Source organism: Amphiura filiformis, chromosome 5, assembly GCF_039555335.1.
Source record: "Amphiura filiformis chromosome 5, Afil_fr2py, whole genome shotgun sequence".
NCBI classification, from domain to species: domain Eukaryota; kingdom Metazoa; phylum Echinodermata; class Ophiuroidea; order Amphilepidida; family Amphiuridae; genus Amphiura; species Amphiura filiformis.
Window position 1 is genome coordinate 69786049 of NC_092632.1, and position 24372 is coordinate 69810420.

General features: G+C 36.4%; 1 protein-coding gene across 1 annotated transcript in view; it reads left to right on the top strand.

Annotated features, from left to right (window-relative positions):
- The window catches only part of LOC140151957 (uncharacterized), a 28547-nt gene extending 11555 nt beyond the window's left edge, over nucleotides 1-16992 (top strand). Inside the window, exons 2-9 of the mRNA XM_072174260.1 lie at nucleotides 371-488; nucleotides 1069-1123; nucleotides 3577-3652; nucleotides 6533-6702; nucleotides 12608-12711; nucleotides 13477-13685; nucleotides 16269-16392; nucleotides 16879-16992. Coding sequence (XP_072030361.1) covers nucleotides 385-488; nucleotides 1069-1123; nucleotides 3577-3652; nucleotides 6533-6702; nucleotides 12608-12711; nucleotides 13477-13685; nucleotides 16269-16333 — 783 coding nt within the window. The 5' untranslated portion in view covers nucleotides 371-384 and the 3' untranslated portion in view covers nucleotides 16334-16392; nucleotides 16879-16992. The remainder of the gene's footprint in view (nucleotides 1-370; nucleotides 489-1068; nucleotides 1124-3576; nucleotides 3653-6532; nucleotides 6703-12607; nucleotides 12712-13476; nucleotides 13686-16268; nucleotides 16393-16878) is intronic.
- Nucleotides 16993-24372: the final 7380 nt, after the last annotated feature.

Genomic DNA, 24372 nt, shown 5'->3' on the forward strand with positions numbered 1-24372 from the left:
GTGATCGAAAAGTTTATACATGTATGTGATTCTTTTTTTTTACTCCAGGAATTTTAAAGACAAATTTTACCTTTCCATTTTGTTGATATTTCTGAAATGAAAATGGTATTGCCATCAACCATTTTTAAGCAATACTTCAGACATTGCACATTTTTTAGGTCTCTCTAAAGGTCCTTTCAAGCAAATCAAGATGGTTTATAAGATGTTCCACAGGGGGGGGGGGGCATCATCCCTACTTTCCCTTCTACACTACTGGTCTCATCTACAAGCTGAACAAAGTTTATAGATCTTTAAAGTTTGTGCATAATTATTCGAGCAAGATTTCCACTGAATTTTGATCATTTTCATACGATATAATTCATGTTTGCAGGTAACACAGACAAGATGCCACTGCTGGGAAAGTTCAATCTTCTGGACAAAGACACAAGGCTTATTAAGTACAACAATAGGGTGTACAAGGTCAAGTTGCAGTACAGGACTCATCAGGGGTAAGTATTTACCAGTGTTGTTTTCTTTGGACATCAATATGATGCACATCACAAATACATATTCCGGATTAAGCCGTGGGGGTGTATTACAAACGGACAAAAAAATGTAAAAAATGAAATTACACAGCAGAAAGGTTTTATGGCTCTGACCAGCACCTGAGCAAAGATATTGGTTTAGTGGGATTACTGTCCATAATAGGACTAATAGTTAGTAGAGCACTGGAATGAATTATGACTGAATTAATCTTTATTTCCATATATATTAAAAAACATGTAAAATAATACAAAGACAATTAGGCCAAAAAAACAGTTGTTTGCTTGTCCTTGTTTGCTTTTTCTTTTGAAAACTTTTCTTTCTTTTGAAAACTGGGCATCTACAACAAGCTTACTCCTCTTTGAGAGCAACATGAATAATTTGATATAATTAACATAATATGAGGTGATAAAGTGATTAGTAGGTCTATGTACATGTACTGTAACACACACACACATCGCAGCAACCAATAGAAACATTTGTATTGTATAGTGACAGTCCAATCATCAGTTACTCACTAAGAAATTGTTTGGTTTTCTTTTTCAGCATTGCTGATGACACTGTACCATGCAATCAAGATGACATTCAGTCAGAAATGGAGGTAAGTAGTATGATGTTATACAATTCAGCAAATTACTTCAGAAGTGTCCGTCTGCTCGGTCAGATTATTGCGTTAAAAAAACTAGGTCACACTATGCTACACAGCTTGACCAGCGATGATTGAAAAGATATTAAAAACTCACAGGGAAGGCAAAAACAAGTTATAGCTGTTGGGACTTTGATATCAGAAATGGCTTAATCATAAAACTACAGCTTGTAATCAGCAGGGGTTCATAATATTGTAGATTGATACAAACAGCTTGGCGCACCACCTACACGAACCGCGCTTTGCATATTGCTTGACTGACACACTTTTTTTTGGTAATTTACGCAGGCGAAAAGTTGGGACTTGATTGACGCATGCAGTAACAAAAACCGAATAATTCTTGCCTATAACGAGCTGATCATAGTTTATCTATGCTTATGTATGTGGCAGTTTGTTTTGATGTTGCAAGATGGAACAACATAATTTCAATCACATGAAAATTAAAGAGTCGGTTTTTAGTCTTTGGCTTATTGTTACAATATACATGACTAAAGTTATAAACAGGATATTTATCTCATCTAATTTTTAAATTAATATCTACATAGTAGACTATATGTGACCGTCCACGTCTAAACGCTTGGTAAAGTCGGCCCCTGGTCAATTTTGTTTTTTTCCGTGTTTAGAAAATATATATCATAAGCTTTACAATGATATATCATTTGACTTCAAACAATATCCAGAAGCGGAGTTATGGCCAGCGTTCGAAATAGTGGTTATCCGGTTGTCCAAATTAACCAAAACAAGCGTCGGACAACTTAAATGAGGTCGCCGTTGTCCGTTGACAACCAAAAATCTACACACAATTTCTATATTTTAATATACATTACATAATCTTTACACAGGTGACAAACGATGGTGGCTATATGATGATCAATTTCTCATTTATATTGTTGTTTTATGCAAGCAATCACAGCCCCGAAAACTTGTAGTTTCGTATGCATTGCGACATGATGGGGAAAACCCAGCTGATGATTCCACAACTCTTGATGTAAACAAAATTGGTCGCCACACAAATTTATCGCATACCTAGTGTCAGTAGTGTGTATGCATACATGCACCTTGTCGTATTCTGGTACAGGACAGATTAACTGCGTCATTGGGAAGAGGCTAACCAAAAATGACACAAAAATGACAGAATACAAAGTTTCAAGTTCTTTTGTAAATAGCGATATGTGGAAGTCATGGAACTCTGTAATTTTAATGATGTACTGTCCTGGCGTGCGCGTGCGGTTGATGTTGTATTATTATCACAAGCTGAAAATATTATTTTTTATTTACATTTCGAGTAAATTTTCTTACACATAATATACGATTCCATAATTATATTAATTTTACGATGAATAAAACTAATTTTTAAAAACAAAATCAAACCATTCAAATGTTTTTTTGTTTTTTGCATCCGCTATAATTAGCACATTTTAGCATTTACTATACGTTAATTTTATAAAAACAAAAACATGACGAGTGATGATTTCACGAGGAGATCGAAAGAAATGTCTGACTTCGTAGCGTAATTTGTTTGAAAAATCACGGACAACTGAAATATTTGGCGGACAACCAAAAACTGTTACCTGGTTGTCCGGTGGACAACCACTTTTTTTTTCTTAAATCGAACGCTGGTTATGGCTTGTTAAACTTTGCTCCTTCAGTAAAAGGGTACAATATTTTGGTGCTACATTATTTCTCTTTTTCCACATCGCTGGTATTACATACCAAATTGTCATAATTGGCGGTCACTTCAAATCATCCCCAAGTCAACGAGGTTCAGGATTGTCCTCTCATTGTTGATTGTTAGTTAACCCACCACTTGAACAGGATTTGGCCAAAGCAAACAAAGACTAGAGCTATTTACTAACTCTATACATAAGTATAAAGTCATGTTCACACGGTCGGACATAAGTGAGTTATTACCGGTAATAGGAGACTTATAACCGGTAATAGGGCTTATTACCGGTATTAAGTGACTTAAGTCCGACCGTGTGAACACGACTTAAGCTTATTACCCTCTTCAACAATAGGATTAAAGATTGTCGTTTGACTGACACTAAAATGAGAAGCATGTAGGACAAACATTAGGTCAATATATGAATACAACCTTAATGCACATTTTGCACTGTAACTCGTAATACAATTTGCCGACTTTACGAGCGGTTTGAGATAGATGGTCACATATTTTCACTACTTGAAGATATAGATGTGGCATGAAAAATAATTGTGTCCCAAATTGTGGAGTGATATTAATTTTACAGTAGTTTTTCCAAATTGGCGAATTTCATATTTTACTATATGTATATCACTAAATAATAGCTTTTGTGCATAACATATTTCAGAGACTTAAGAGAACAAAAGAGAATGAAATTATTCTTTTTACCATAAATGATCTGTAAAAAAATGTGTTTTTGTTGTAGGCAGCCATAAGGGCAGTGCTGGCCATGCAAGGAGATCTACATTCATTCAGGACTAAACACTTTCTAATTCATCCTGGTAAGTTCTGAAGTACTTCTGAAGGTTGTACGCCATCATTAACCCTAACACTACCAGGGTCTACAAAATACTACTTGATATATGCACTGTTTGTGCGTGCATCCCATGTGATGTGATGCAATCGCCCTAAGTGATATATAGGCATGCATTCATTGGCCAGGCCACCGCAAGACATGTGGCTAAGTGATGCCGACCTAGTGCTTGGCATGCGAGGGGTCTCGGGTTCGAATCCCACCCAGAGCAAACAATTTCTCTCTTTATTCCTTCCTTCTTTCCATTCCAGTCGCCAAAAAGCCCCTAGGGCGTTAGGGTTAAATGATAGGTTGAGTAGACTGAAGTAGTTGGTGAAGATTCAGTAGACTGAAGTAGTTGGTGAAGATTCAGTAGACTGAAGTAGTTGGTGAAGATTCAGTAGACTGAAGTAGTTGGTGAAGATTCAGTAGACTGAAGTAGTTTGTGTGAAGGTTGAGTTGACTGTTGGTGCTAGGATCTTGTGATCAGCATCTGTGGTCTGCCTTGCAGCATCAAATTCATGGGATTGTTTATTGAAGTATGGGCTAGATTTGACACTGTGTTTGTCCACTTAAGCCAACAGTTGCTAGAACACATGGACTAAAGTCATTGTTTGACGTTAGCCCGTCAAGAAGGTGGCATAGTTAAGCTGCTGTTCCACCACCCAGAGGGTCGGGGGTCTGAAGGGCCCAAACTTCTGAAGACAGGTGACACTCGGATGATGATCCTGTTGGTGGCAAGCACAAAGTATCCATCCATAATTTCTGTGTAATTTGCCAAATTTAGGTCAAAGTATGTTCTCTTGCAATTCAACTAGCTGATGAATTGCAAGTGTTTAACTTTTTTTTTAATTTCTTATTTTCACCCTGGAGCCTAAGCGAATGGTGGAATCTGGTTAGGAACTATCAAAATTCTCAAAATCTAACCATAGAATGAAAAGAATATTGGTCTATTCCAATTGACATCCATACACCCCCTATGGAAGACATGACCTTATTCTCCCACACAGGGAGTGTAGATTTCAAATGGAGCCACCCATTCAGCTAACCTTCCTTTTGAAATTCACTCCCTGTGTGGACGATTAAGGTCATGTCTTCTATCCTGTTAGACACGTGCATGTGCATGAATCAAAGTGTGCTATGAAGATTGCGTCCCTAAGTCATAGATTATTAAAATATTAAAAGTAGCTAGATGTCTTGATGCAAGTATAGATACATATTAAGATATGTATCTGTATTACAGGGTTGTTGATTTTTTTGATTTTTAAAAAAATCAAAAAAATCGGATTTTTTTGATTTAAATCGGATTTTTTTTGATTTAAATCGATTTTTTTGATTCCAAGAACTTCTATTCCCCATGATAAAGTAAAAAGAGTACCAGTGGAATGCTAGTCATATGCACAATCCTACCAGGTATTTACAAAAAATCAAAACATGTTTTTACATGTGAAAATTTCAAAGAAAAAAATTTGGTAAAATCATGGGAAACAAACCTGTTGAATTCTGCACCTCGAAGATGACTTTTTAGCAATAGATAAAGTGACATCATAGAGGTATTTGAATTGTATCCAAAAGTTGTAGAAGGTCATGTGTCTTATGGTGGGACCATAAAATACCTGGTGATGTTACATTTTTCTCTCCTCTTTCAGATTTAACTTGTTGTCACAGGGCTATTCTTGGTTCAATTGCATGAAGTTTGGGCTCATTATACAGCCTGATTATTCTAATTTTCAAATATGTTTCTCAATTTGGAATGCCAATTTGTTTAATTAGTGAAAAATACCAAAATGTTAACGAAGATAAACCTGGTGGATAAGCGGTAGTGGATAAGCGGTAGTGGAGTATGTGCATTCTCTATGGGAGACATGGCATCCTTTTGAATTTTAAATTATATAATTGCCAAATTGTGTGCTATACTTGCAAATCATACCTCAAATGAAAGCTTGATCATTCATTATTCATATTCAGCTATTAATTTTATCTAATCGTGTTAACAAGTATTAATTGAGAACCGCAAGTCACAAGAACCTCAATTTTTTCCTATTCACTTTCACACAAATGCCAAGATTTTCAGTCACGACATGCATTTTGGCTTTCAATTGTTGTATCTTGAGAATTATACACCCTAAGATAGGAAAATTATACATTTTTGGAAAGCTTTTTACCCCAGGAATCCAAATATGCAGTTAAAATAAATGTAGGATACACTCTAAAGAAAATATCTTCAAAAATGTAATCAACATTTTGTGCATGAAGTTACGTATATTTTCACACCCTGTATCACCACTTTGGTCAATCATAACATGGCAAAAGTATACATTTTATTTAAGCTCATAGTGTTGCCTGCCACAAAGTTAGATTACATTTGAGATATTCCATATCAGTAGCAAATGCAATAAATTATGAATTCACAAGTAAAATTAATTTTTTTCATGATATCACCCTTTATATTTTCTTACGCACCCTGTATACCAACTTCATTTTTGCATAGTTGGATTCCTTGGAACCTAAGCTTTCCAAAACCGTATAGTTTTGTTGATGTGAGATGTATAGTTTTAGAGATGTAACAATTTAAGTGAAAAGGAGGACAAATGATCAAAATCAGTACTTGTAACGCAAATGTGCCCCACCATATGACACATGACCACAAGCATTAAGAATGAAGTAAAACAGTCAATTTAAGCAAGAAATTAACTTACATTTATCAAAAATGGTAAAAAATGGAAAAAGTTGATTTAAATCAGTGATTTTTATAAAAAAATCAAGTGATTTAAATCGCGATTTAAATCACTGATTTAAATTGGCGTGATTTAAATCAAACAACCCTGTCTGTATATATCACAAATATATTACTGTTACATTTATATAGAGAGGAAATTTTGGAACACATCGTCATTGTTAAAGTTCTTTGAGCATGGACATGAGCTGACAGGTGATCCTCATATGCTGTGTCTTGTAGTAGAGAATATTCAAGACCATTCCAGAGAGACTGATCAAGTTGGGCGGACATTGAAGGATGATGCCAATGCAAAAGATAAGGTAACTATTCTGTTCTGTTCTTACATATGTGTGAATTGTTGCAGCAAGATGAGAGTTGCTTGTCTGTAAAATGGGCTTTTGCACAGAGGTAATTCTTCTAAACATTTCTGGAATTCCAGAAAAGAGGCCTCACTGGAAAAGAACTCCGGATTTTTTTTCTCGGGAGTTGAGATGATGAAATTGTTTGAGAAAGCAACCTGTATTTCAGCATAAAAACTCAAACACATTTGTTTAAGGGTAATGCAGATGCCCATTTAACCTCTGCTTTAGTATGTTTGTGGACCAGTGCCATGAATGCTGAATGGCACACTCAATATGTTGCTCCTCTCAAAAGGCTGTCCCTGCATCAGGAGGCATGTACCTGACAAGGGTGAAAATAAGAGAGCTTGAACCAGGGGCCACTTTGGGAAAAAAAAGTGGCCCCTGGTTCACCAAGATTTCAACCAGGGGCCATTTCCAATTAATAATAATAATAATAATAATAAAGACAGATTTAATATAGCGCCTAATGCAAATGCCTCAAGGCGCTTTACACAACTAGAAACATATTAAAATATCTTAAGCTACAAACAAAGAAAATTTAAGGGCCTAACAAATACAATTTTTTTTCCTTTTTAAATAATAAACAAAATTTTAAATAGAAACAATATAAACAAAAAGAAAAAAAAAATCATAATCCACGCCGCATCCCATGAGCCAAAAAAGCAAACGAGGAGGCACGACAAAAGGCACATATAAAGCGACGAGGAGAATGAGTTTAGAACATATTTCATAATATCAATAAGCACATAATAAGCAAATAAAAATGTAAATATACACAGAGTTTAAAATAGAATTGCACTACAACCCAAAAAACAGCATTTCGAGCACACCACCGCATAAAAACAATCAAAAAAGCTGTGACCGGCACAGACGAAAAAACATGGTAAAAGCCCTGGAGAGGAGAGGTTGCCAGCACATCACTCTCAGCAATATTTCAAATGTCTTGCTCCCTAAATAGAAAAAACAAATGGGCAGGGTTTGACTAATTATACAGAGCAAATAATATCACAAAATACAACATAGCAATATAAATTAAATATACAGATAATAATAACAATCAGAATAATACAATCATTCAAACAGCGTATTGAGCATATCACACCTTTCCGCGAAAAACCCGCACAGGAGAGAAAATGCGACAAAATTGCGAAAGCCCAGGAGAGGAGAGGTTGCCAGCACATCACTCTCGACGAGATAAATATCACGCCCCATAAAACATAAATTGGCTGGGTAAAATTGGTATTGCACGGAACATAATACATTAGAACTAACATGATAATATACGAAGCAACATATTTAAAACAGTGGATGGAACATCAAAACCGTGGCATGGCAGGCACAGCAATGGCATAAATAAACCCTGGAGAGGAGAGGTTACCAGCACATCACTCTCAGCAAGAATAATATCTTGCTCCCTAGATGGCAAAAATTAATGGGCAGGGTTACTCGGAATAAACAACACATAAGAATAAATTATGCACATAATAATTGATGAAAAATGAATTACGATGCATCACCATTGAAGTACTGTCTAAAGAGATGTGTCTTCAGTCGAGACTGGAAAATGCCGAGAGTAGTAGCGTGGCGAATTTCACTGGGAAGATCGTTCCATAATTTCGCGGCTGCGAAGGCAAATGACCTGTCACCATAGAACTTTGTAGATGACTTGATGACTTTCAGTCGACATTCAGCAGATGATCTCAGCGATCTTGTTGGTACATAGACGTGAATGATGTCAGATATAAAAACTGGTGACATGCCATGAAGAGCTTTATATGTAACAAGCATGATCTTATATGCCACTCTTTGTTTTATTGGCAGCCAGTGAAGCTCTTCCAGAGCGGGTGTGATATGCTCATGTCAAGCGAGATGCGCAGAACAAGCCTTGCGCCACGTTCTGCACTTTCTGAACTTTTATGCGATCTCGCGATCCGCAATCCATACAACAGCGAATTACATGTATCAAGTTTAGATGTTACGAAGGCATGAACCAACTTAGTGGTTGATTCGCGAGTCAGATACTGCCGAATGCGTCCACTCTTCCTGATACCGAGAAGAGCACTCTTGCACAGATTGTCGACGTGACTACTCATGCTAAGGACGGAGTCCATGCTAACGCCAAGATTGCGTGCTTGTGGAGAAGGACGAATGGTGAAGTCACCTATCGTCATTGAAGGTGTCCAAGATGTGTTCTTGAATTTGGAATATAAGTGGACGAGCTCGGTCTTGCTGTCGTTGAGAACTAGCTTGTTCATTTTACACCATGATCTAATGTCACTGATACACGCTTCAAGTTTCCGAACAGCTATATCTCGATCTTGAGGTTGAAAAGTAAGATAAAGCTGGGTGTCATCAGCGTAGACAATAGATTGAACACCGTGAGCCGCGATCAAGTCCTGTAATGGCCCGCTGAACATAGTAAACGCCAAAGGGCCGCAACGGATCCCTGAGGAACTCCACACCGAAGCACATCGGGTCGGACTGCATTTCGTTGATGGCAACTGATTGCGTGCGATCAGCGAGATACGACGAGAACCAATTAAGCACATTTCCACGAAGACCATAGCGCTCTTCAAAACGATCCAGCAGTTGACGATGATCTAGCGTATCAAACGCTGCGCTGAAATCCAGAAGCACTAACAAGGCTTCTTTGCGTTTATCCAGAGCAGTCAGGATGTCATTCTGAACTTTGAGTAACGCCGTTTCCACACTATGAAAGGGTCTATAAGCTGCTTGCGTTTGCGCGTGAAGATGGTTTTCTGTCAGGTAAGATTGCAACTGTTGAACAGCGATCCTTTCGATGACCTTTCCTAAATAAGGAAGATTCGATATCGGGCGATAGTTTGACAAGATATTATGATCAAGACTTGGCTTTTTCAGGAGAGGAACGATCCGAGCACACTTAAGGGATGCAGGGAATACACCAGATGACAGAGATTCATTTACAATTCTCGTGATCACAGGGAGAAGGTCATCACGGCATAGTCTAAAAACGCTAGCCGGGGATGGATCGAGTGGGCAAGAAGTGATCGAGGATGATTTGATCACCTTAAGGACATCTTCTTCAGACACGGTGGTAAAATCACAAAGTGAACTATCACAAGACTCATTGAGTTGCACAGATATAGATGATGTGCTATTTGCGTTAAGTCCATTTCGAAGCTTGTTGATTTTGTCGCTGAAAAACTTCGCGAATGAATTGGCTAAGTCTTTTGCGTCTTCATGGTCGGGAAGATTACAAGTTGACTTTGGTGTAGATAATTTGTCAACCACACGGAATAGATCACGCTGATTAGCCTCTGTAACTTGGTTGCTGTGATATTCAGTTTTTGATCTTTCAAGGAGAAGTTTGTATTCCTCACATTGCTCTTCATACAACTCTTTATGAACGGTGAGATCAGTTTGCAACCACTTGCGCCATGACGCCTTGGCGTTCTTGTTTTATGGTTCTTAGCGAGTCGGTATACCACGGTGCATGAGGACGCAATATCACAGTTCGATCCACCTCAGGGCGTGAACATCAAGAGTATTAGATAAGGTATTGTTGTATCCGCTGATCATTTCCTCAAGACCCTTTACAGAAGACATAGTCTCCAATGAAGACTGGATATCTTGGCGAAATTCGCGTCAATTATGTTTCAATAAGACGGGATTTTACTCGCTTGGTACAAGGTCCAGGACGAATGATCTTTACATTGCATTTGATGACAAAATGATCTGATGGCAAACACTTTTCAACCTTATGAGAGGTAACAAGATCGGAATCTATTCTGGAGATCAATAGGTCAAGCATATGCCCTGCAATGTGGGTTGGTTCAGTGATGTGCTGCTGCAAGTTGTGAATGTCTAAGATGTTAAGGAAAGTAATGGTGTCACGATCTTCTGGTATATCAAGATGGATATTAAAATCACCGGTGATGAGTAGGTTTTCAGCACTGAGTGACTCGAGAAGTGATGATCTCTTCGAAAAACATGGGGTGCTGAGCTTGTTCTTTTTATTCGGTTTTGGACGGTATATTACAAGAAGTTGAAGACAAGTGGATGCGGACGTAATGCGAAGATTCATATACTCCATTGATTTAAATTCAAACGTGTCCTTAACACTAAATTTCAGCCCGTCACGAATGAGAACAGCTAGTCCTCCACCTCTACCATTTTGACGATGGGCGTGGTGAAAGTGATAATTTGGCAAGGTGTTTTGAATGTCGGCGATGGCACGGTTATCTCTTTCGGTACCTGTTAACCATGTTTCCGTCAAAGCCAAAATATCAATTTGATTGCTGATTACATAATCACATACGGCGGTTGATTTGTGTTTCGCTTAACAGATCTTATGCTCCAACATGCGTAAACGAATTCCATAGGCATTATGGGTACGCTGCACACCACTTCTGGGAATTTCAACAAGATTGGATTTATTAACTCCAGAAGTATTTACCGCCGTGCATTTCGGGATTCTATTTGTAATAGTTCTGGTAATCGATTTTTTCTTGTGACGACCAGATCTACATCCACGAGGAGATTTCCATTGTGAAAGTCTCGCATAATCATTGTTTATCACACCCTTCCGTGCGGAACGAATAGGCGCTGATTTAAACAGGAAAGGGCGCATAGCAGTAACAAATATATTCACAGGTTAAAGTAACAGTTACAAAATAACAAAATCGATGACATCGGAACAGAATTCAGCACAGATGTACCGCTGTAGTTTTCAATATCGTTAAATAGACAATGATATGAAAAACACAAAGTCATAAAATACTGCGAGATTTGTAAAATCAAGTTCAATCGAGTACACTATTTAGATCACAGGTTACTTACGAATACTGTATCATACAGGATCGTACAAACGAGTTATAGCAAACGTGATATTTACGATGAATTTTCAGAGCTACTTTTTACTGCTGCAGTTCGAGATCAGCGCCATTAACATGGTGCCAATTAAGATCAGCGCCATTAACAAGGGGCCAATTAAAATAAAGATGTGCTGGATGAGTTAAATAATCACTATTTGCTTGTAATTTGATATTTTTGGTTCACTATCCAGGGGCCAGTTTTGTGAGAAAAGTGTCCCTGGTCAACTAAAATTGAGATGGACCCAGGGGCCATTTCAGAGTTTCTGGGAGCCCGACTGCTCCCGCCTCCCACTTAATTTCACCCCTGGTACCTGATGTCTCCTGTTGCATAGAAAGCGATAACCTGGAACCATTCAACTCCTGTAAGCACTTCCTACAGGCAAGTTGGATTTTTTGCAAATTCCACTCTGTGCATACATGTATAATGCAACCTAGCACAAGCCCATGGTAGCCATCTTGGGTGTGCAGGGAAAATAAGTTCATAACATGAGGAATTATCCTTTGAAATGTTTATGAAGTAATTGTAGCATGCTTTCCCAATTCCTATACCCGCATATATAAGATGGTAGCCATCATTCTACTTGCAACTCACAATATTGTGACTTGCACTGGCATTGGCAGCACCAGGAATTTTTTTGAGGGGGACATTTGAATTTGAAGTGAATTTCAGGGGGGGTGGGGCAAAATCAACAAATTTTGAATTTTGTACAAAATTGCTGCAAAATGTGGACATTTTTGTAAATTTGCCGTTTTTGCCTTAAAAGGGGGACCTGGGGGCAAGAAAAATATTGGAAGATTTGCCCCCTTGACCCCCCCCCCCCCTCCACATAGTACTCAGTACTGCCACTGTCCACTGGGAGTGTATAAGGGACATGTTAATCATAATATACACTGAACAAGACTTTCATACAGGATTGAAAGGAAGTTTCTGTATAAGAATCAATTTAAATCATGCCACTGTTTTTTTCCAATCATTTGTTGTTGCAAATTATCTTCTTTTTTTTCAGCATGAAGAAAATGACAGCCAAAGGGCAGGGCCAAGTAGTAGGGGTAGGAAAGAAACCAGAACAACTGCGAGTGCATCACAAGACTCGAGGCGACTCAGGAAAAGGTATGCACAATTCTGTATGTATTTGTTGATATATGCTACTGTTGCTATATTAATTCTCAGACATGACATGTACAATTTGAAAGCAAAGAGTGTGCCCACAAGTAATCCACACCCACATTACAGGAAAAAATAAAGCAATCACGCTATGCAACAGTTGTTACCTTGAAATTCCCCTGGACAAGGAACTCACTGCTAATTTGTCTTGTTGTAACCTGTACGAAACTCGGGGAGCTGATCCTGGTTGCGAAGGTTATTTGTGGAATGTCTAGGGTGTGCGCTCTTGAAGCAGCAAAGTCCCTGAATTGTTGTTTAATGGTTTATGGAATGATGGGGCCGAAGTGGTCAGCGACAACCTGTAAAGTGTGCTTAGGCTTGTGGATCAATGTCTAGGCGTTGTGCCTGTGCATAGCGCACTATAAATCACTGCGCTTTTTTTTTTTGTTACTAGGCAGTGGGTCACTAAGGTCAGAGCTTCTGTGAAGTACACTCACACATTTGACACAATGCTATCATCTACACTTTTGTCCGAGAATTAAAAATAGCAACAGTATCTGTCATGTATGCTGCAAAGCAAAGTCAGACACATGTATCCAGTATGTTAGCTATTGTTTTTATAAATAATTTAGCTGTAAATTGATAATCAGGTCTGTAACCTTTCATGTTCTATACCATTAATTTATCCATCATATTAATAATTTAATCCACACTCAAAGTATGGAAGATTGATAACAAATATGTTTTTCATATATGCTAACATTTTTACAGACGGAAGACATCTCAGCAGCCAGAACAAGAAACCGATGACTCTGAGAACACATCCGATGTGAACTCTCCAAGTGATCATGATAGACCAAGATTCCATTCTCCGCCACATAAGCATCGCAGGTATGCATTACGCAAGAGAGCTACTTCCAACCCACCTGCAACAAACAGGGAGGGACAGCGAGGCAGACCTATTAGGAAACCATATGAAGGTGAGAAAGAAGTGCGGGATATGGGCATTATCATGAAATAAGTCAATCAAAGTCAAATTGACATAGGTGTATCTAGAGGGTGTTTGAGATCAAATATCTGGGGCATGAGGCCAGCGTACGAATTAAGACATTTTTCAAGGTTGTCTATTGGTCCATCGGACAACCTCAAAAACTTTTTTGGTTGTCCGAAAATATTTTTGGTTCTCCGAAATTTTTATGAACTTTTAAGCTTTTATTAGCGCTGCATGAGGCCAATTTTTTTTTTCCCTGTGATATTTTGAGGGCTGTCCTACAAAGAATGATATTTATTAATCATAATTTATAAAACATTTCAATGAAGCATATTGCATTAACATTGGTAAAAAAAACACTTAGCAAAAAAGCTTTAACTATTGATCAAACCAAAAATGTATGCATTCACATTTTTTCTCCTTTCAAACTGAAATCATGATATGTTTTGCTTGTTTCTGTATTCAAATGACATATGCCACCAGATCACATTTTAAAGAATGATTTTTAGTTAAGGCCAAAACAAATAGAGGTTTGCTTTTCACAAACATTTTGCAAAATAATCAGTGTTTACTCTCTCTGGAAATTGGGTGCGCCAAATGAAACATTTTCTTCCCAAATTGGCCCAATTTTGGCCCAGTAATTCCCCAAATTCACTAATTGTAATACAGCATTACAAATTTTTGTGACACAAAAATTATTTTCACTGGGCCAAAATTGAGACATACGGCCTCTGAGTAAACACTGATAGGTATGTGCTATATGGGTTTGTTTTGCATGTGGAAGGGGTGTGTTTAGCTTGCTTTTTCCTTATTTTTGGTCACAGCCATTAAAAAAAATTCTGATAACTAATAGAAAAAAGCCTCTAAAAAAACCCAGCATGTAAGGCTACACATTATAATGCCTTTCATATAATTAATTATGCATGCAGGTTTAAGAGACCTATACTTTTTTGGCCTAATATTTGCAGTGTAAAAGTTACTACATAATTTCATAATATTAGACAATAATTATCAAACAATATTAGTAAATTCTAAAACATCATATTGCCAAGTTGTGACAAATTCACTCCCAGAAGTGTTGTTTAAAAATGATGACTATAGCATGTAAGATTTCCATGGTAATTGTAAATTGAAGGTGATGAGCCCTCTAGTGGTAAGAGGTTGCTTATGCTGAGCAGAGGCAATAGGTACATGGTAGACAGCACAGAAGAGAGGGTAAGATGGTAATCAATAAACCAGTGCCAGAGTAACCAAGTATTATGTCGTTAAAAGTCATTGTTGAAAGTGTTTCTTGTTCAAAATTTAAATTATTTGAAAGTATTTTCTTTTTTCTTACATTGTATAACCATTTTACAAATATTTCTTCTTATTGAAATTGTTTTGCAGGCATTTAAGTATTATTTCGTTTAAATTCTTTGTTGAAAGTGTTTACTGTTTAAAATTATTTGAAAATGTTTTTTTTTCTTACATTGTATAACCATTTTACAAATATTTCTTATTGAAATTGTTATGAAATTATTTTGTCATTTAAACTCTTTGTTGGAAGTGTTTAAAATGATTTAAAAGTATTTAAAAAAATTTCTTGTTGAAATTGTTTTGAAGGTATTTCTTTTTGGTCATATTTGTTTTTACAGTATTTCTTCTTGTGAGTATTGTTTTGAAAGTCTTTCTTTATTCATTATTATTCTTTAAGAATTCCATCATTAATAACCATCATGTGTAGTTTAATTTTTAACATGTCAACAACAGATCATACCAGCGTGTATTATACATGACAATCTCTGTCATTCACAATACAGCTTCTGTCTGTATAATTAATTTCCAGACAGAACATGTACATTTGAATACAACCTGTGCAACCCATAAGCGTATTATTAGTTACCCCCTGTTTGTTCACGAAATATGGGAAAATATCTACGGTCTGGTGTCGTATTCCATGAAGCCGAAGTTGGAATCAAATTGCACCCAAATTTGGGCCGTTCCTGCTATGGGAACTTTCATATCTTCGGATAACCTATTTGGGACTGTTGTCCGTATTTTTTACTTTTGCCTCCAAAAGTAATCAAGAAAGCAGGTGGTCGCGAAACCAGGCAAGACTCATGATTCGTTTTCTTTTCTATTTTTATTCAGTTTATTACAGGCACATTCCCAACTAAACATTTCTTTTTCGATATCTGAAAGTTGAATCATTTTTGATTGATTAATTTGAAATCCATGTATGATTTCCATCAAATTTCAATTTTATTATTCTGTACCAAAAATGCTGAAATAATATTAGTAATAACTGTCAAGAAGTGTTTCTGTCCAATTGCAGCCAAAATAATGAGGTTGTGAAAGAAATCCACTGGAAATTAACTGGTTATTTTGGGCTGTTTAAACATGTTTTAAATGTGTGAATTATTTCACCTATAAACTCAGTTAATTTGGTCAATTCCATTTAGGTGTAAGTTGGGACATGTGTAAACATTACAAATATAACAAAAAATTCCGGTTTGATTAAAATTAACTAATTTCATATTACAAGATCGTACATTTAACTCAATGATCGTGTGTCATTTTTGTAATGCTGCAGGTCCAAGAAGGAGAAGTAGGAGGAAGAGGAAGCCAGCATTATTACCAGCCGCCTTCCCCAGATAACATCCCATTACAGTATGCGGCTATAGCTTCTAATCAGTCTCAGCCAGCAGAACCACAAGGTAATAACAATAACACATAACAGTTGCTTGCTATAGCATGTATATGCATGTACCTCTTTCAGTTTTGAGAAGAGTATAAGATGTATGCCCCAACTCCCAATCTGTCCTTACTGTTTTGTAAGTAAAGTCATAATCTAAACTAAGGCCTCAGCACACTTTACAGGTTGTCGCTAACCACTACGACCCATAAACCATAATCCATAACCCATTCAACAACAACACGGACTTGCAGCTAGGAAGTGCACACCCTATACATTCCACAATAGACCATCACAGCCAGGATCAGCTCCCCGAGTTTCGTACGGATTACAATGAGGCAATTAGCAGGAAGTTCCTTGTCCAGGGGAATTTCAACTCAATTTTTACACATAGGCTAACTAACCACCACCAGGATTCGAACCTGTAACCTCTCGCACCATAATCGAACACTTTATCAATTGAGCTAACTTGATTGCAATTCATATGTGTCTTTTGATTGTTGATCAGGCGGTGTTATTCTCCAGGAGATGGTTCGTCCCAGTCCAAGAGAGATTGCTCAACACCAGCTTGAAGAACAAATGAGGCTTCAGAGACTTGCAGGACCAGCAGCTGTCAACAGGAGCCATCCGGCATTCTCTACGCCTGGAGACAGAGGTGATGTCAAAGCACCACAGAGTGCCTTCAGGAAAATTATTGAGTAAGTATATACTTGATGTATAGTGCGTTTCATCTCAAATTGTGAGTAAAGCTATGTTGGATTTTGCAGTGGCATATATTTGAATCAGTGTGTTAACGGGGTTGCATCATATGGACAAATTGCCCTTTACACATGTGCAATACCGTAAAACCTTGTCTACAAGCATAAAGTGTTTTTGATGAAAGATTAATTAATACAATACAGCTGTAAATATATCAATACAATAGATTGGTCTTACAATAATACTTATATACGTTTGTATCGGTACTTTATTTGCTCAAATATAATGTTATGTTGTTTATGGAGCGCAGCTTGATTAATTTAGCTTTCATCAAAAAACTCTATATGCTTGTAGACGAGGTTTTTACGGTAGGTTAATTAGCGCAATTTTTTTTACAATTTATTATCAGTATAACGGCAGCAAGCAAAGAAATGCATAAATGGGCTTATGACCACTTTGTTATATTTTGGGTTCACTCTCCTATATGTTTTTTGATGATCCAATGTGATTATACTGCCCTCCTGTGACAAAATGGTCTCACATTTGATTATGGGAAAATTATTTACAAATACTGTGTTTCAACACTTTCTCCGTAAGTGCGCATATACTGTGAGCCACTATTTCACTGTGAGCCATTATTTTACTGCTACGCATTGTAACTGAATCAATTTGTGACAACATAACTGTTAGTAGCATCCTTTTGTCACAAGGTGGCAGCATAGCACCATCGTGTATTTGCCTTCATTCAGGATTATGATAGCTCAGTAATCAATGTCTCAATGTATATTTTGCACAGAAATCAACTAATGTTGTACTCATATAGACTTTGTATTATAGGTGTGATGGTTTAAACTATATGCACTGTATCGCAAATAAAAACGTCAAAAGCTAAAAGATTAAAAATTCTGATTGACAAAGGAATGGGCGCCCAACTGTTTGGATACTTTTTTTTCTCTTTAAAACAATAATGTAATATTAGCATAGACAGCAAAGAAAGATTTGGAAATGTAAAGCTATTTATTGCAGTGGGAGAGGTGTAAAATCGTTTGCATGGGATGCAAGAGGATTGGTTTCAAATAAAAAGGAATAAAGCTCAGGTTACCATTTCGGTTACTATTGTTAGGAAATGGTAGATCATGTGGGGGAGTGATTGTTGGAGCAAAATTATTTCATTCAGAATAGGCCTATAGGTTTACATATTTTATCCTTATGGATTGTTGTAAAACAGCTTTTATTTCTTATGATTGACTGCATTTTTGCCATATCGCACATCACCTGGAACATACTCTGTGTTAGTATATCGCCATCTCTTGATTGCTAAGATCTTTGCAATCAAGAGATTTCAAGAGATGGCGCTATTAAAGAGACTGTAAACGGGTTCAAAGGTCTCGGTTTATTTGGTGTTTTTATAAGTCCATTAATTTTGTATTTTAAACAAAGAATATACGCAAAACATTTTATCCCGTACATATCAGAAAACAATAATAAAATAAAATCCAAGCAAATTGTGGTTTTATTTCTAAGCTGGGCATACTTTTAAGCAAAACAGTTGCGAAGTAAATCTAGCAAGACTGAAATTAGAAGCTTTTTGCAAAGTCAAGCCAAATAATAGGCCGCCGCCGTAGCGGGTGCCAAAAAGGGACAATTTGTCTCTCATTGAGAGATTATACTGTTTTACCAATACCATCACATGAATGTTAAAGCAGTTACATTTTGTTTCATATTAAAACTGTGGTCATTGGATGTTAATTATGCATAAACCTTTAAATTGCAATGATTGAAGTTACACAATGATATTGTATGTTATGCGTTGTCAACGATGTATGAACTTAATGGGACATTGTGGAACAGTTATATTTTCACTGGTAGCGAGAATGGTTGTGTAATGCTAAGGCAATAGAAACAAAGTAGTTTGATCTTTCGATCGACCATCAATGCTTGGTCAATCCTTATTATTCATGAAATCAATTAATTGACCATTATTAATTGTGATAACATACAAAATATTTGCCTGTATTGATATTGAAAAGTATAAATTTAGCATTAGTTCTGATTAATAAGTTGTTATTTTATTAATAACAAGCATTGCAGCAGCATCAGTGGTGGATCCAGAGATCAAACAAATTTGTTTCTGGTGCTTAAACACTTCACTTAAGGGGGTACTACACCCATATGGTAAATTTATGTCTATTTTGCATTTTTCTCAAAAACTAATTAACACACTGGTAACGAAAGTTATGTATATTATTGGGGCAAGGAATCCAATTACTACACTGAAATTTCAGTGACTCAAGACAAGCGGTTCAGTATATATGATAGGAAACGAGGTACATCCTAGTGGTACCTTATTTCTTATCATAAATAACAAACCGCTGGTCTTGGGTCACTGAAATTCCAGTGTAGTAATTGGATTCCTTGCCCCTATAATATACATAACTTTTGTTACCACTGTGTTATTAGTTTTTGAGAAAAATGCAAAATAGACACAAATTTATCGAGGGTGTAGTACCCCTTAAAGTAAGTTCCCTTACATTTGACTTTACTTTGACCAAAAATACTTGTTCAATATATTGACCAAAAATAATGGGTCTTGGCACCCATCATCAGGCATATCATACCAACAGTGACTGAGAATTTGAACCCAAGAAGTGCGTTCATGCATGACTGGGCTCATATTGAATGAAGAAGAATCACCCATTTTAAAAGCTGACAAATACATGTGGTGAAATACAGTATTATTGAGCTTATTAGCGGGTGTTTCCCCCGCATTGCTGTATTACTAGACAGCATCAATCTTGCATAGTTTTAATTAGGCGTGCCGCACACCGACATCGCCTGGCTAATAATTATTTGGTGCAGCAGAGACATTAAAATGAATACACGGGATCGATACGGATACTGGGTTAGAAAATGATGAATATCTCCCGTAAATGAATTTTTCTCAAGAAACCAGATGTGGTCTCATACACTTGAAAATACGTGTTGAACAGATATTATAGTCGTTAGCGTGCGCTTTGAAAATTGGCTGTGCGCTTTGAACTCAAAATTTGACCAAAACTCTCAATTTTATATTGCGTTGGTCCTGTATGGACTACAGCGCGCAGCAGGCTATAGCGGCACTCACTCAAGTGGAGACAGTATAACCATTGACCGCAATGTCATATACAAGCTTGCTCACACAGCGAGAAATCAATTACCCCGTCTATTGTCAGTAGCCTTAGTCAGGTCACTTCGCTAATAATATGTATCTCATAAGGTCCAAATAAAATGGCCATGGGTGGCTGTGGATTCAACCTACCATGGCGATTTCTTCTATGTAGATATCGGGGCGATGTCACTGTGTGCCGCTTGATGTTGTGATATGGTATCCCACTCCTGTTGTATGAGATGTCGTAAGTCGACAAGATCGGTGGGCTCATCAACCATGTGATCAAGGGCCTGTATCAGCTAATCCCACAGATACTCAATGGGATTCAGATCTGAGGAGCTCATACATAAAGTATTGTCCCTTGTCATGGGCCTCAATTCCGGGGGGGGGAAAGAGGGATGTGTCCCCCCACCTTTCATCAAAATACCCATTTCTTGTTCTTTTCAGCCACTTTTGGCCGGTTGTCCCCCCTCCCACATTTTAAGCTAATGTCCCTTGTTACTTCATGCAAAAAGAACATACCGTATTTCGTCAAATAGTCGCCCCCCTCAAATAAAAGCCCCCACCACTTTTTTCAACCAAGATGTTTCAAAAATGCAGATATTTCCATGCTATCTTGTGTAGTAAGCTTACCAAGTTGCACACATGGTCGATAATAGCGTCAATAATTGGCGAAAATCTGGATCAGAAACCCGGAAGTGAGCCAGAAGTCAGTGTTTCTAGTTCATAGTTCGTCATTTTAGCGTGTGTTTTTAGTTTACCTAATGATTTTAACGGGAATTATCGTTCTAAAATTGACCTAATGAATAAATGCCCCCCCTTGGGAAAATGTAACGCCCCAGGGCGTTTATTTGACTAAATACAGTATAAGTATTCCTTGTAAATGCAACTAATTCCTTATGGAACTACTGACATACATAATACTGGTAGTCTACAGTGTTTTTATTAATGATAAAATGATAATCATGTAATAAATTGATATCAAATGAAGGATCCTATTTTTCTCAGTTTCAAATTGGGATATTTCCAAAGATAAGACCTTAAAATGTGGTATACCACAGTCAAGATTGATTCACCAGTTTTTTAATGATATCTTTGGAAATGTACCGATTTGGAATGCGTAATTTCAATATGTTAATGAAAAAAATATGATTGTTCAAATTAATATCAATTTATTGCATGATTAAAGTGGGGGATGATTTGTGAAGCTGTCAATCAGGTCAACTACCTATGATAGAGGTATATATAAATGACATTTAGAATTAATTCATGTGTGGAATTAGAGCTTGTATAATGTTATATGAGGTGATTGCAAGTGAAGCATAATATGTAATAATGTTGATATGATTTCATTAATTCCCTTTGCAGTGTGGTCCTTACACCAGCCAAGAAGCTGTTCTCAAAATGAGCAAGAAACCTGAAAGCATGTTGATGTGATCAAGGAAGCTGATTAGGATCATTTCTGTTTTGATATGTTTCAACTTTACTGTACTGTAAACTGAAATTGGAAGAAATAAGAGTGTAAAAGAAAGTACTTCAGGGACAAATATTTATTTTTATTTATTTATGCTATTTATGGCATATTTATACATTAATGTAGAAGGACAGCAGCCTAGATCAATGCTCAAATATAATCTTATTTCTATTAGGCAAAAAAAAAAAAAAAAAAAAGGTTAGCTCTCAAAGCTTGCGTATGCGCATTTGTAAAATCGCACAATTTGACAAAAAGAAATGCGGAAAATTTTTTTAATTTCAAAAAAAAAATAATAATTTATAGTTTTTTCCAGAAAAAATCGGCGAAAATCAGACTTTTTTCTCAAAATACCATGAAAAAAGTCGGGAATAAAATGAAATGGAAAATGAGAGTCTACAGCTTTTGGAAATATTTTATAAATGAAAAATAATTGAAACAACTATGTGCACCCTTGAGGGGATTTGAAGTACTGCGCATGCAGATCTGGGGGTCTTGTGGCTTTTAGCGGCAGTCACAATGGTTAACATTTATTATTTGACACAATCCCAGATGTGCTGAGAATATTATATTGTAATTTAATTTCTTGAATAAGATGCATTAAAAAAAATTAACCCTACACTTTATGAGTTATCAGTTCACATTACTGGTTCCAAAATTTTCATTTTGATAGAGGAAAAATAGGCTACCAATCAGACCATCATTCTTTAACTACAACAGAACACCTTAAAAATGTTGTTTCAAGTAGGACACACATTCATTTGGGAGCAATTTCTTTGTGGCTGTGTGTGTAGGAGGAGGTGAGGAAAAAAATTATTTTTCATACACAAAATGTCTAAAACAGGTATTTTCGCAATATTTTTCTCTTTTTTTCTTCTTTTTTTTTTTTTTTTTTTTTACAAGTAAAGTGAAATCAATAACACATGTTGAAATCTGTTGTTTTCTTCAGGTCATTATTTTCACATGTTTTCAAAGCACCTGATTTTACCATTAATAGTTGGCATATGATGCAAATTTTTTATAGAAATTTTCCTGCAAAAGAATCTCACCTCTTGATTTTTGGTACACCTGCAGGCAAGAAACATGTGTTTTTGATTATATTTTAGCCTAATGTGTGTTGTGAGATGCAGGAGAAACGTAAATCTTGGGCCTGTATAGTACATTCATAATGCTGCTATACATCTAGCTTCCTTGATAGTTCAATTGCTGTCACTAGATAATAGGTTGAAATCCCAGTCATGAAGGATCATTTTTAAAATAGCCAACTTGCTTAAATAGAAAGCAAAATAATTCTTCTACGCTACTCAAATTTGGTACATTCACCGGAGCTCTTTCACCGGGTCAACTTCAGCGGATGTTATTGCTCTGACGATCAGAGGTGTCCTTGTACTACATCACCAGCAACAACAATCTTCAGAGCAATAACATCAGCTGAAGACGCAGGTGAGTGTACCAAATTTGAGTAGTGTGGAAGTATTATTTTGTTTCTATTTACGTTTACTGCTATGTATGAATATACATCATTATAGCCAACTTGCTATTTTAAATTGCCCGACTTGGTAATTCAAATTAATTTGAATTTGTTTAAAAGTGTTTGTATTTCATGCACAGATATTTCAATATTGTGAAAGAAGTTGCAAAGGAAATTAATTACCTCAGTTATATTACACGAACCTATTTATAAAGCATTGCTTGGAGAAAACTATAAAAATCCAAGAAGCAACCAATGCTATAAGTTGATTTCCTTGTCAAGAGATTAAGTTTAAACATTACTTGCATGGATAAAATACTGCAAGATAAGAGTGTAGGTCACAGGTTAATTAATTTCAAGTCATTTATACTGTATATTAAAATGCAAGGAAGTACATGTAGTGTCACTGATGATAGTATGGTATAATGATTTGCATATGATGGCAAGTATATGGTATGTGCTGGTATAGCTGCCATTTGTATTATAATGTTTTCCAAGGTTCCTTTGACAGCGTTAACCATCGCATATACGTATATATATGCATTGGACCTTGTGCAAAATAATACGTGCTGGACGGCTAGCAGTATGCTTAATTTGTAAAAGGAAATCTGAATAACATTATATTTCTGTAAACATTACTTCATTTTATATGAAACACAGACAAACATAAAGAAGATTTTTGGTAAAAAATAACATTGGAAACATCAGGAACAGGTGCAAAAGTAGCTTAGCAACTTTCGCTGTAAGAATACATTTTTCATAAAGCAGTCATTAAATCTTTTTCACATGCCATCATCTTGCAGTCATGACAAATTCTTTCTTTTATGTTTACAATTGTATTATTTTTTATATAATTATTATTATTCACATTGTCTCATGCAATTTAGAGAATGAAAAAGGAGTACTGAATTTTGAAAAACACTGCGTGTGTAGTTCCATTGCATTTATGGTTCTAAATTTTTGTTTGCTTGCAATGGCATGGCTCTCAGCTTGTAATAAAATCAAATTGAAGTCTAAATTGCTGTTGAGGTATAGCAAGTGGGGTGTGTAATGTAATATATAAAGCCCACTGTATATTTTATATTGGATGTAGAATATTCGATGCAACATGTTTTTGTTACTCTGGGTAAAAACCACATGTGCCTGCTAACGGTCAAAAATTTTTTATTGCATGAGGTGAAAGGGCTTTGGTAGTAAATTACAAAAAGCCACA